General features: G+C 42.6%; 1 protein-coding gene across 1 annotated transcript in view; it reads left to right on the top strand.

Moving 5' to 3' along the window:
- The window catches only part of LOC122942431 (heparan-alpha-glucosaminide N-acetyltransferase-like), a 458,936-nt gene that overhangs the window by 7,124 nt on the left and 436,860 nt on the right, over window positions 1–14,952 (top strand). The window contains exons 2-4 of the mRNA XM_044300048.1: window positions 5,015–5,091; window positions 7,925–7,955; window positions 10,839–10,999. Coding sequence (XP_044155983.1) covers window positions 5,031–5,091; window positions 7,925–7,955; window positions 10,839–10,999 — 253 coding nt within the window. The 5' untranslated portion in view covers window positions 5,015–5,030. The remainder of the gene's footprint in view (window positions 1–5,014; window positions 5,092–7,924; window positions 7,956–10,838; window positions 11,000–14,952) is intronic.

The raw sequence follows: 14,952 nt of genomic DNA, 5'->3' as shown, positions 1-14,952 counted from the left end.
CCCTAAGGGGTTAACATGTGCGCATACTAAAAATATCTGTGACATCCAGTGTACTTTTCCGTAGACACTGCGAACAAAGACATTATTTGCGCTACAACTTCTGTTTAATGTGTGCGCATGCTAAAAATATCTGACATCCAGTGTACTTTTTCCGTAGACGGTGTCCGCTGCGGACAGTTACATTACCTGCACTACATCTCCTGTATAACGTTTGCGCAGCCTAAAAATATCTGTGACATCCAGTGTACTTTTTCCGTAGACGCTGTGGACAGTGACATTTTCTGCGCTACATCTCCTGTTTAACATCCGCGCATACTTAAAATATCTGGCAAGCTCACACACATCCCATGCCTAGCCCACGTGTTAAACTTAGTGGTTCAGCGGTTTCTCAAAACCTACCCGAATTTGCCTGAGCTACTAGCGAAGGTGCACCGCGTGTGTGCCCATTTCCGAAAGTCATAAACAGCTGTCGCCGGTCTGGCAGCACTGCAGCAGCGCTTGAAATTGCCAGCTCACCGACTGTTGTGCGACGTGAGCACGCGCTGGAACTCTGCGTTCCACATGTTGGCCAGGTTTTGTGAGCAGCAGAGGGCATTAGTGGAATACCAGCTGCAACATGGTCGTCACCATTCCAGTCAGCTTCCGCTCTTCACAAGCAACGAGTGGGCATGGATGTCTGACCTCTGAGGTTTTAAGCAACTTTGAGGAATCAACACAGATGGTGAGCGGTGATGCCGCTATTATCAGTGTAACCGTCCCACTTCTGTGTCTACTGAAACGCTCGTTGCTCACAATGAAGGCGGACGCTTTGCATGTGGAAGAGGTGGAAATGGGGGAAGACAGAACACAGGGTGATAGCCAGACCACCCTCATTTCGTCTTCTCAGCTAATTGGATGATGATGATGAGGAGGAGCAGGAGACTGTTGCCTCCGCTACAGAGCGTAGTACCCATAGCAGGTTTATTCCATCTGTTCAGCGTGGATGGGTAGAAAAGGAGGAAGAGGATGAGGAGATTGAGAGTCATCCTCCTGATGAGGACAGCAAAGTCTTGTCTGTTGGGACTCTGGCACACCTGGCTGACTTTATGTTTTTCTGCCTTTCCCTCGACCCTCGCGTTAAGCGCATTTTGGCCAACACCAATTACTGGTTGTTCACCCTCCTCAACCCCCGCTACAAAGAAAACTTCTCATCTCTCATTTCTGTGGTGGAAAGGACTAGCAAAATCGTGCAATACCAGAAGGTCCTTGTGGAAAAATTGCTCCAAAAATTTCCTTCTAACAACGCTGGCGACAGAGTACGTAGTTCCTTGGGCAACATAGAAGGGGAGACGAGGGGAACACACAGCAGTTCCAACAGAGACAGGGCAACATTCTCCAAGGCCTGGGACAGTTTCATGACACCCCGCCAGGACCCTCACCCTGATGCGCGGCCTACTGTCTCAAGGAGGGAAATTTTTTGGAAGATGGTGAAGGAGTATGTAGCAGACCGTGTCTGCGTCCTTAATGATCCCTCTGTGCCTTACAACTACTGGGTGTCCAAGCTGGACACGTGGCACGAATGGGCGCTCTAAGCCTTGGAGGTGCTGGCCTGCCCTGCTGCCAGCGTTTTGTCAGAGCGGGTATTTAGTGCTCCTGGGGGCATAATAACTGATAAGCGCATCTGCCTGTCAACTGAAAATGCAGACCGGTTGACTCATATCAAAATGAACAAGACCTGGATTGCCCCTGACTTCTCTACTCCACCAGAGAAAAGCGGCTGAACATAAAGGCACTTTAAATGTGGCTTTTATGGTGTATTGAATAGACTGTACTCCCATGCACCCTTCCACCACAAAAAATTGTATATGGTTCAATCTTCCTTTTCTCATCCTCCTCCTCCATCATATCAACATGCTTATTAGACTGCCCTTGCTCATAATGTTTTTGAGGGTCACCAGCAGGCCATCAATCATAATTTTTCAAGGGTATGTATGATGCCCTCCTTTATGTGTAACAAAGGGTGTATTGGAGTGTCAGTTCCTACTTTTTGGCAGCCCTTTCAAGTAGTGCATAGGCTTTATGAGTGTAGGAGTCCCTCTACATGAACAATTGTACCACAATGTGTATGAGGCCCTCCTTTATGTGATATACAGGTTGTATCAGAGTGCCTCTTCCTTGTAATTTTTGGCAGCACTTGCACTTTATATACAAGTAAATATACAGGAAAGAATGTTTCCTAACAATTTTTCCTCTAAAATCGATTTTATCTTCAGTTTTGTGCATATTATTGTCAGTCTGTAAAATTGGCGTACTACTCGGACAACATCGTTCCCAGCAGCGACATGGGAGTCCAAAATTCATCCAGACATCCTCCCCATGCTGTTCCCGAACCATTTGAGTGGTATTTCCATCAATTTCCGACCTTTTCCTGTGAACCAGACACCCCTCTTCAGAGCAGTAGAGGTGTTCTACTCGAGCACCCGAACACTTTGGTTAAGATGCAAATTTGGGCGCAGTGAGAGGCCTTTATTAAAGGGGTTGTGTATAGTGTATAGGAACGAGCTGTCCCATTGAATTCAATGGTAAGGCTTGTAATTATACCTACTCGTTGCTGCGATTGTGATGGCGAGCAGGTAAACAATGACGGGAAGGCTGTGTTGGTAGGGCACATGACCTTCTCTTCAACCAGCTGATCGGTGGGGGTGCAGGCTGTCGGACCCCCACCGATCTGATATTTATAACCTATCCTGAGGATAGGTAATCAATAAAAATAACTTGGACAATCCCTTTAATGTATTTATGCCACTATTGTGACATTAAAAAGTCACAAATTACGGAACATGCCAATATTTATGCCATCATTTGCAATGTTTTGAATTTCTTGCTACTTTTGTAAAGTGGGTAGAAGAGGGGTGGGGCTTAGTCGGAGGACAGGACTTAATGGGAGGGTGTAACCTATCACAGCCTCCAGATGGCATAGATTTGAGTTTCTGGAGCATGAGGTGCTAGAAATGGCCTAATTTATTAAGAGGCATCTGCCTGTTAAAAAAATTGGCGGATCTCCCTCCAGTGCACAGGGGAACAGGATCGGATCGCAAGTCTTGATAAATCTCCCCCAATGTCCTGTTCAATGTTTGCACACATTCAGTATTTCTACCTAGCCATTACATGAGATGTGTTTGCTATTAAGCATAACAGTGTCCAACCGCATTACGGCAAAAATGCTGTGTCACCGCCACTTCTGTGAGAAGGTCTGACAGACGTCCTTTTCTACCTCTTGCATGATGTTCTTTGTTTTGGTTTCACTTTCTCATCTCATTTCCTTCTCCCAGGTGTCACCTATTTAGACTAATCCTCCTTCCTTTATATTCCCTCCCATACTGCCTCACTTTGCGGTTTATACTACTTCCTGGATTGAAGTGTTCACTGCTGGAGACTTCTGCCGCTGCTTGTTCAGATAAGTCCTTTTATGTATTGTGTTTCCTTGCTGGCTTGATTCTAGGTGACCCTGACTCCCTCTGTATGAAGTGCAGGCAGCCGGTGGTCGTGTCCCCTCACTATTATAGGGTTTTCAGGTGTCACACAGTCTAGGTACGTGGGCATGCAATCGTCTACCTCTGAGACCCTTGTATGTGCTTAGCAGTCAGGGTGAGCTCTTAGGGTTTTATAGGGGTCACCGATATTCTCCTTAGTTTGGGATCAAGCCAGTCGGACATTTATTCATAACTCCCAGCTATCTGCAACATCATCCGTGACATGCTGAGAATCAGTTAGACACAAACCGCTGCATGCTGCAGTTTGTATCCAGTCCATGGATGGCCAACCTGAGGCTCTCCAGCTGTTGCAAAACTGCAACTCCCAAATGCCCACACTGCCCACAGCTATCAGCCTACAGCAGGGCATAGTGGGAGTTGTAGTTTTACAACAGCTGGAGAGCCGTAGGTTGGCCATCCCTGATCCAGCCGATTCCTGACATTCTGTGCCAGAACTGGAGCCTGGATTGTACTGCTGCGGATGTAAAAGTAGCCTTAGGGAAGGGAACCGCTATTGCCTGAAAAATGTTCCAATATCTTCTCCTCTTTTGTCTTTGATGTTCTACGCTGAAGGTCAAATGTTGGCATAGTCAGCTTCAGTAGTTATAGGTCTCTTTATGCATTACCGTATTCTTGGTTGCAATTTTTGGTAGGGTTGGCTGAAAATCTAATGTTTTTGTGGAGCTTGTGACTCTCCCCTGACAAATGATGGTGGAGAAGAAGTTAAAGGGGTTATCCCACTTTGCGTTTTTAAACTTACCTGCTGCCATCGCGCGTTCACTTCCTGGATTCTGGCTGGGGGCGGGCTTCATCTTGATTGAAGTCTTCTCCCGGCCGTGCCGCACGCTGGACTGAAAGCGCACGCCGCCGCGCATGCGCAATGGTGACTTGTACGCAGCTCTGTACTATTCTGGCCGGGAAGAAGTCACCGTCGCGCATGCGCGGCAGCGTGCGCGGCAGCGTGCGCGTTCAGGACAGCGAGCGGACCGGCCGGGAGAAAAGAAGGAGTCCTCTGGGCAAGCGCGACCATCGGGATTTTGGAGAAGAGCGGTGGTCGTAACCAGGGGAGACCGAGTCACAACAATAAGGTAAGTGGGGGTGAATTTTATCCTAATCGGTGGGAATTTGTTAATAAAGTATATTTACAAAAATGATCACTGTCAAATCATTAACAGATTTAACAGTGATCATTATGATGGGATAACCCCTTTAAATATATCCAATCATTTTGTTTTCCTGGGAGATAAGAACCATCAATATTGTAGCACTACAAAACCCCTTTCAGAATAAAGGTAGCTGTTCAGTTCTGATATCTAAAGAAACAAACATATCAGACAGAATTAGAACATGTACCTGCTCACATTTTACTTCTCTGGGGACAATAGACGAAGTGGGAACCTGAAAAGGGAGGTAGAAGTTGTAAAGATGTTATCTGTATTCTGAGGTTTGCATTTTGCTGCACTTCATTTACCGAAATTACATGTAAGTTATTTTTTTGCCAGGTTCTCCTTGACTTTAATGGTATTTGTCAACTATGGAGGAGGCGGCTATTGGTTCTTCCAGCATGCTCCTTGGAACGGTAAGCAAACATTCCCATAAAAAAAATAATCAAAGCAGCCCCCACATCTTAAAAAAACCTTTTAAGCAAATCAGCAATCTCTTTATTGATCTATAAGAGGAAAGGAATTAATATGGACCACCATCTGCTTAGGAGGTGGGGTATTTAACAATGAACTCTGCCTTAACTTCATAAAAGCCACTTCAACAAATCAGCAGGACTGTATTGATCTTAAAATAAGCTGCAGATTGCTAAATGTATTTTCTTGTTACACCAAGGGACATTAGTTTCTTAATCAAGAAGTTGTTTAACCCCTGGATTGCCATGACACAATCACTATGTCAGATTGCAATGTTTTGCAGAACTTTTGCATTTCTTTTAGGCAAGGTTCACACTTGTGCTATTAGTCAATGGGACTAAAACAGAGGCCAAGGGGTATGCGTCTTCAAAACAAACTGATTTTCCTTTATACTAATATATAAGATAAGGCTTAAAGGGGTTCTGCACTTTCAATTAACTGATGATCTATCCTCTGGATAGATCATCAGCTTCTGATCGGCGGGGGTCCGACACCCGGGACCCCCGCCGATCAGCTGTTTGAGAAGGCAGCGGCGCTCCAGCGGTGCTCCAGCAGCGCCGCGGCCTTCTCACTGTTTACCGCCGGGCCGCCCGCCCACTGACGTCACGACTTGTATCAACTAGAGTGGGCGCGGCTAAGCTCTGTTCACTTGAATGGAGCTTAGCCGCGCCCACTCTAGTTGATACAAGTCGTGATGTCAGTGGGCGGGTGGCCCGGCGGTAAACAGTGAGAAGGCCGCAGCGCTGCTGGAGCGCTGCTGCCTTCTCAAACAGCTGATCGGCGGGGGTCCCGGGTGTCGGACCCCCGCCGATCAGAAGCTGATGATCTATCCAGAGGATAGATCATCAGTTAATTGAAAGTGCAGAACCCCTTTAAGTGCACATTTCACCTATGCTTAGAACATGTCATATTTTTTAGAACTATTTCCTAGCCCAGGGGTCAACAATCTTCGGCACTCCAGCTGTTGTGAAACTACAATTCCCAGCATTTTCCATTCATTTCTATGGGAGTATGCATGCTGGGAGTTGTAGTTTTACAACAGCTGGGCCAGAGGTTGCCTACCCCTGTCCTAAAGGAACCAGTGATTTTTTTATTTTTATGTTTTCAGTTTCAATTTGAACATGCCTTACTGGAGCCATAACGTTTTTTTTTTTTATAATGGAACAATTTTATATTGCATATTATATAGTGAGAAGCTGGAAAAAATCCAAATGTGGTGGAATTGGCATTACCTATGCGGTAAAAACTGACATATTTACTTCATTCTTTCGGTCATTACTATGACAGTGATGCCACATTTATATAGTTTTTCTTGTGTTTTAATACTTCAAAAAATAAAAACTGATTTTTATTTTCTTTGCATTTGCATATTCTGATTCCCATGGATGGATCTTTGCAAGGGCTCGTGTATTGTAGGGTGATCAGTAGTTTTTAATTATACCATTGTAGTGTGTAAGACTTTATGATCACTTTTTATTCAGTTTTGGGAGGTGAGACGACCAAACAATGGCAAATTGGCCATTTCGATTTTTTTATTGTGCTACAATGTTCACTGTACGTTATGGGACACGACGATGCTAATTATATATTTTTATAGTTTTTTTTATTTTAATATAAGGAAAAGTGGTAATTTAAATATTAATCTTTTTATCTTTAAAAAGTTAAAAAAAAATGTTTTTTTTACACTTACTTAGCATACAGTACCCAGGAGACTTTAATATATGATTATCTGATTGCTTCTCCCGTAGACTGCAATTATTTAATATTGCAGCCTATTGGGGCATTATTATGTTCCTTTTGAGCCCTGCCACAGGCAGGGTCTGATAGGAACTTCACTGTGGCAGGGCTCCATAGGAACACAGTGTAATTCTCATAGACTCCAATGATAATAAAAGGTGCAACATCAGCTCATCTTGCCTGCTGGGGAGTGTGGGATGTGCTCTGTTCATCCAGGGAATGAAGCTTAGTAAGAATGTATGTTTTTAAATTTTATTTACCCCACAGTGGCTTCACTAATGTAAGGGGAAGCACTACTATGTGAGACCCTAAAGTGGAGCTTTACTATGTGGGTGCACTAAGGGGGAGTACTATTGTGTGTGGGCATTAAGGTGGAGCACTACTGTGTAGGGGTACTAAGGGGGCAGAACTACTGTGAAGGGGAAACTAAGGGGGCATAATTACTATGTTGAGGCACTAAAGGGGCATTCTACTGTGTGGGGGGCACTAAGAGGGTTTACTACTGTGAAGGAGGCACTAAGGGGGCAATACAATTGTGTTTGGGGCGCTGTAATTGGCATAACTACTGTGATGGCAGTATAACTACTGTGTGAGGCCACTAGGGGTGTATAAGTACGATATAAGTACTGAGTGGGTGGGGTTTTATGGTGGATATGGTTAGATTAAGTTCAAACACTGCAGTTTTTGTTAGCCAAAAAGGAGTTGATCTTAAAGGGGTTGTACGGGATTAAAAAAACATTTGATGCCTTCTTTCAGAAACAGCAAAAATCCTGTCAATGTTTTGCAGCTTGGCTCAATTAATAAAGTCTGCAATACTGCACACAACCTCTGAAAAAAATGTGATGCAGTTTTGGGGGAAAAGAAGCCTTTAGGAAAGTGTTACAGGATTTAATGTGATGTATTTTAAAAGTTGCTTAATTTTCTTTGCATGTTATAGGTAAACCATCAATACATTTATAGAACATAATATTGAGCATTATGTATTGTAGAAATAATATGTACAATGTATTCTAAAATTGGACCTCTTTTTTTTTTTAGGTCTAACAGTTGCAGATTTAGTTATGCCATGGTAAGCACTTTATCTAACAGTACTTCAGACACCTAAAAGACATCTTAATCCGTTCTTTCTTGCAAAATTCGATCAACGTCCCCCAATCGTTGAGAATTAATATTGTTGTATGTTGACAGCCTGGGGTTTACCAAAGATCTGTATGTGTGCCCAGCAATATTACTCTAGTCAGGCTCTAACAGATTTATATTGTATTTTATACACACAAGCAATATTGTAATGTTATAAGTTGTAAAATAACTAATCATTTTTATGCCAAAATCTATAATTCCCCCACCAAAAAAAGAGAGACTTCAAATATATGTAGGAAATAGAATATTTTAAACATATTGAAAACTTTTAGTTTTTATTTTAGTCCAACTTAGAGGCCTGAATTTCTATTAGCTATACATATGTGTTGCAGACAGTGTATTATGTCTGTTAATATAATAATATAAAGCTGTCAGGAACTCTAGTATGCCCTGCCTCTAGCAGGGGCTAATAGGTGTCCTAAAATGGCAGAACTGGGGGTCAAAGATGGAATCAATGGGAAAGACTATCAGAACCTTACAAGATGGGAACTTGATGCTTGGAACCATGCTATAGATTCTATAGAAAAATAGGGGGGCATTTATTATACTGAAATACTCCTAAATTAGGTGTATTTCAGGCACAGATGGTGGTGCAGTGGTTAGTTGTGCCGCTATCTGTGACTTCTCCCCGCTCATGCCAGGTCTAAAATTTTGGGCGTGGCATGGGCTGGGAAGGGGACAGGGCAGAAGGCCCTTCTCATTTACCATTTTCTACACCTGTTTTAGGAAGCTGTCTCACATTTAGAACTGGTGGAGGATCCGCTGAAGTTATGGAGAGGCTGGAACCTCTTCATAACTTCAGCGGATCCTCCACCAGCTATGGGCTTTATTAGGACCGGCATCTAAAACGCTGGTCTTAATAAATGTGCCCCATAGGGTTGTCAGACCAGGAGGTGTTTTTATAACCTACGGCTCTGCAACAATTTTGGTGAGTCTGGGTCCACTGTGTCTTCAGTTTCCTGTTTCGGGGTAATTTATGTGTTCAACTGTGTCTTATGGGCTCTTTTACGCAGCCTGAGGATCAAGGCAATTATCTGGAACAAACATTCCTACTCATGCCCATTCCCAAAAATTGGCCTGTGTAAAGGTGCCACTGAGCACCTGTCCAACAAGCAAATGCCTGATTGTTGGGTGACAGCATCTTTCATAGTAACAAGTACTCATCTTCATACATCACCAAACTTTTTTGCATGTACATGCAGCTAATGTGCTCATTCCGGATCATTGCCATCTCCGCCAGCAGGTGTAAAAGAGCCCTAAGTTGCATTAACATTCCTCTTTACTTGAACCCGTCTGATAAATTTTTAATGCAATTTTTAATACAAATTTTTTATTATTGAGATTTTTTTTTTGCCAGTTGGATTGGTGCACTTTGGAAGTTTTGCAATCCGATTGGCCCCAATTGTTCCATGGTCAAAAAAAGTGGTCAAAATTTACCTCATTAGCAAATTGCTGTATAAGTCCTATAACAATTATGTTTTTCCATAAATCAAACCGTTGTTTTTATGAACAAGGAGAGAAATAAAAGGGGTACTTCATCAGCAACTATGTACAGCATATCATATTTTGTCTGGTACTGAAAATCCTAATGACAATGTAATGTCAATGAACTATTTTACTTCAACTTTAAATTCTTCAAAATCAATAAGTTTAATTTAGACTTTGACTTTTTAACAAAAGTATCAAATTGAGTTCCACTGACATCTAAAATTTCATAAATCCCTTTCAGAGACAAAATAATGTCTATAGTTTTAGCTATGTATAGCCACTGAGGGAAAACGGTTTCCAGAGCAGAAGTCAGTCTGTGGTTGTGCACTGTATATGATCATTTCCTTGACCTATGAATATTATCAAACCTCTTGAGGTCCAGGAAATCTGCTTTCAAATGGAGATGGGAAAGCTGCCAGTCAAATTTCGAGGGGGCCGAGTAAAGAAGAATGCCAAAAATGCATAGCTTTCATCTTGTACATTAATGACTGCTAGCAAATATGGCACAAGAGATGAGTCCTTTCTGTATGATTGCGGTTATACAATAAACAGCATTAAGTCAGTAATGTGATTGCTGTTGATTGAATGGGTCAGTCGAAAAATTATTACCCACTTTACAAGCCATTAACATCTAAGCACACATTATAGGGACAGGCCTGCCATTTTAAAAAGTTGCTTACTTCAATGTAATTTACAGACATTTAACATCCTCTATGCATTTCTTACTTATCTGTGACATACAGCGGAGATGTTCTAAGTCATTTCTGTCTTTAGTCTGTCTTTGCATTCATGGTCTTATGATCTTATTTCTTATCTAATTGTAAGAGTACAGCCACATGTTAAGGTTTCTTGATATAGTATTGGAAGCCAAAATCGTGAGTGTCATAAAAGAAGACAAAGTATAAAGGACAGATATGATGTCTCCTGTTTTTTTTATTCACTATTGGTTTTGGCTTCTAAAAATGCCATACAGAAACCTGACTGTTTGGCCATACCATTAGTATCCAGTCTGGTCTGCTTGTTTAGCTTGATTTTTATTTTTACAGTTGAGCAGTCAGAATCCTAGCTACGCTATAAGTTTTAGTTTGCATTTTAGACATTTTAGGCTAGTTTCGGACACCCATAATATGGATATGTATTTGTCTTTGTATTGCAACTGCAATACCTGGATCTTCTGGGGTTCTACTGAATCAAACTTAGATCACCAAGGTAACATGTTCTAGTGTGTTCCTTGGCTTTCCAGGATTAATGAAACCCAGTTAATTTGTTACATTGCATATTTTGCTTGAGTATAATATAATACATACTGCTAAATATGTTGCAGGTTTGTCTTTATCATCGGCACCTCAGTGGCTCTAGCTTTTAGCTCCATGTTGAAGAGAGGCATTCATCGATCACAGCTTGTGCGTAAACTGACATGGAGAACATGTGTTCTTATGGCCATAGGAGTTTTCTTCCTTAACTATGGTCCAGCTGATGGTCCATGTGAGTAGCAACTGATGTAGAGTAATAATATGCTTGTAAGCTGCCAATGTATATTACTTTCCTGCTATTCCATCATAGTTCTTTTCCTCTCAGTTTAAATTCTGTTGTAAAAAAACACCCCTACCTATAAAAATCAGCACTCTTGTAATGGCAGAAATGCTGATCCTGGATATTTAAACCCATGATAGCAACTATGGTACCTAGGTGGTTTCAGAGGGGAGCGGCCCACTTTGTCACCCATTGGCGCTTATATCTTTAAATGGCAGCCATGGGTCTATTGAAGGATCCCAGGTCTGCCTTCTGTGTATGCCTAATAGGCTGTGCCTTTGCCTGTCAAATTGTCTGTGAGTTTCTCACAGCGACAGAGTTATACACTGTAATACATTAGTAGTAAAGTGTAGTATGTAAACGATCAAATGACTGCATGTCAAAGTCCCCTTGTGGGACTTTTAAGTGGTGGTTTTTAAGTTTTACTTTAAAAATCTCCAAAGTTGAAAAATCCACCTTTTTACGTTATATAATGGTTTTCAATGGAAAAAATTGAAAACTACAACCCCACCATTTGGTGTTGCTGAATGTGTAATGAACTGAGACATACCATGATTATTTAATTTATCCTTCATGGTGAACCCCGTAAAAAAAAAACAATGCCATAATTGCTGTTTTTGCTTATCCGCCGGCCAAAAAATATACTAACAGTCAATTACAGAAAGGACAGAAGTGGTAGTGGTGGCAAGAATAGGAGTAATAGTAGTCACAGTAGCAGTCATTACTCTGGCATTCCATGGTCGTGCACTAAAGGGAGAGGTGCAACCTTTCTTTGGTGCAGGGAACATCCTGGTTTGGGGGACTCCTGCTTGATGGTGGGTGGGGTGCCCTTGGTGTCAGGGGGTTGTAGGTGCAAGTCAGGGCTCCCTTGAGGAACTGGTGAAAAGGGCAATGGTAAGTCAGTGCAGGTAGACAATGCAGTGCAAAGATGAGGCCAATTTTGGGGCACCAAGTCCACTGTACTCTACTGAAGTAGTTTAAGCAGATGACACAAACAGGCACTTGCAAAAGTACATTCAGTATTTCCAGGCTGTACACACAGTTTTCTCAAGGCTATATATGAGATTATGGGCCATACAATAAATACTTCTCTGAGTCTCTCGCCAGTTAATTTGAGCAATCTTCCCAATTTGGCCAAGGAGTGCAAAATAGATGTCTAGTCGTTCTCCGAAGTATGGCAGAGCACTAGAAGGTTCTTCCCAACCAAATGGAGTGAAGGCCTACATTCATGGGTTACTTTCACTAACTCAGAGGCTGGCTTGTCTTAGGATCGCTCGTAAAGCTGTTCTTGGCAAGTGATGAGCAGCAGGTGCAATATTCGAATTCGCGATATTTTGTGAATAATTTGTAGAATATTTGTCATATATTTGTGAATTCTCGAATTCGAGATTATATTCTTGATTGCGAAGATCGGCAATGTATTATTCGCTTAATGCGTGCAAAATATTGGCGTGGGGAAGGCAACTTTTCTATTGGTTGCTAGGGATGTTGCTAAGCTGTGACAAAGCCTTCTCATTGGCCCACAAGCTAGAAGAAGGGAGGGAGGATCACCTGAAATATACTGTGTTAAAAAAACAAAAAATAAATATGAATATTCGTCATTACGAATATATAGCACTTTAAAGCACACAGCAGCTCTCACCTTCCCCTCCACCAACCGAGCACGGATGACGCACCTGGATGCGTTGCAATTAGGGATGAGCGAACTCGAACTGTATAGTTCGGGTTCGTACCGAATTTTGGGGTGTCCGTGACACGGACCCGAACCCGGACATTTTCGTAAAAGTCCGGGTTCGGGTTCGGTGTTCGTCGCTTTCTTCGCGCTTTTGTGACGCTTTCTTGGCGCTTTTTGAAAGGCTGCAAAGCAGCCAATCAACAAGCGTCATACTACTTGCCCCAAGAGGCCATCACAGCCATGCCTACTATTGGCATGGCTGTGATTGGCCAGAGCACCATGTGACCCAGCCTCTATTTAAGCTGGAGTCACATAGCGCCGCCCGTCACTCTGCTCTGATTAGCGTAGGGAGAGGTTGCGGCTGCGACAGTAGGGCGAGATTAGGCAGATTAACTCCTCCAAAGGACTTGATTAACTGATCGATCTGCAGCTGTGGATCATTGAGCTGCTGATCCTCAATTGCTCACTGTTTTTAGGCTGCCCAGACCGTTTGTCAGTCACATTTTTCTGGGGTGATCGGCGGCCATTTTGTGTCTTGTGGTGCGCCAGCACAAGCTGCGACCAAGTGCATTTAACCCTCAATGGTGTGGTTGTTTTTTGGCTAAAGCCTACATCAGGGTGAAGCTGTCACACCAAGTGCATTTAACCAGCAATAGTCTGTTTATTTTTTGGCCATATACTACATCAGGGGCAAGCTGCGCCTGTCACCAAGTGCATTTAACCCTCAATGGTGCGTTTGTTTTTTGGCTAAAGCCTACATCAGGGTGAAGCTGTCACACCAAGTGCATTTAACCAGCAATAGTCTGTTTATTTTTTGGCCATATACTACATCAGGGGCAAGCTGCGCCCGTCACCAAGTGCATTTAACCCTCAGTAGTGTGGTTGGTCAAGCTATCACACCAAGTGCATTTAACCAGCAATAGTCTGTTCATTTTTTGGCCATATACTAAATCAGGGGCAAGCTGCGCCCGTCACCAAGTGCATTTAACCAGCAATAGTCTGTTCATTTTTTGGCCATATACTACATCAGGGGCAAGCTGCGCCCGTCACCAAGTGCATTTAACCCTCAGTAGTGTGGTTGGTCAAGCTGTGACACCAAGTGCATTTAACCAGCAATAGTCTGTTCATTTTTTGGCCATATACTACATCAGGGGCAAGCTGCGCCCATCACCAAGTGCATTTAACCAGCAATAGTGTGGTTATTTTTTGGCCATATCCCAGTCTAATTCTGTCACTAAATCCATACCGGTCACCCAGCGCCTAAATACTAGGCCTCAAATTTATATCCCGCTAAATCTCTCGTTACCGCTGTCCTGTTGTGGCTGGGAAAGTTATTTAGTGTCCGTCAAAGCACATTTTTTGTTCTGGGTTGAAATACAATTCCCAATTTAGCAATTTAAAAATTTAGTGGTTTCTGCTGTATCAGAGCTATTTGAAATCTATCCCTAAAAGGGTATATAATATTCAAGGTGCACATAGGGTCATTCAGAATAACTTCACACACCCGCTACTGTGCATTTCCAAGTCTAATTCTGTCACTAAACCCATACCTGTCACCCAGCGCCTAAATACTAGGCCTCAAATTCATATCCAGCTAAATCTGTCGTTAGTGCTGTAGCTGGGCGAGTTATTTAGTGTCCGTTCAAGCACATTTCTTGTTCTGGGTTGAAATACAATTCCCAATTTAGCAATTTCATAATTTAGTGGTTTCTGCTATATCAGAGCTATTTGAAATCTATCCCTAAAAGGGTAGATCATATTGAAGGTGCACATAGGGACATTCAGAATAACTTCACACACCCGCTACTGTGCATTTCCAAGTCTAATTCTGTCACTAAACCCATACCTGTCACCCAGCGCCTAAATACTAGGCCTCAAATTTATATCCAGCTAAATCTGTCCTTAGTGCTGTAGCTGGGCGAGTTATTTAGTGTCCGTTCAAGCACATTTCTTGTTCTGGGTTGAAATACAATTCCCAATTTAGCAATTTCATAATTTAGTGGTTTCTGCTATATCAGAGCTATTTGAAATCTATCCCTAAAAGGGTAGATCATATTGAAGGTGCACATAGGGACATTCAGAATAACTTCACACACCCGCTACTGTGCATTTCCAAGTCTAATTCTGTCACTAAACCCATACCTGTCACCCAGCGCCTAAATACTAGGCCTCAAATTTATATCCAGCTAAATCTGTCCTTAGTGCTGTAGCTGGGCGAGTTATTTAGTGT

The sequence above is a fragment of the Bufo gargarizans genome, chromosome 6 (genome assembly GCF_014858855.1).
Source record: "Bufo gargarizans isolate SCDJY-AF-19 chromosome 6, ASM1485885v1, whole genome shotgun sequence".
Taxonomy (NCBI): Eukaryota; Metazoa; Chordata; class Amphibia; order Anura; family Bufonidae; genus Bufo; species Bufo gargarizans.
Note: the sequence above shows the minus strand (reverse complement) of the source record. Positions and strands in the feature narration are given on the sequence as shown.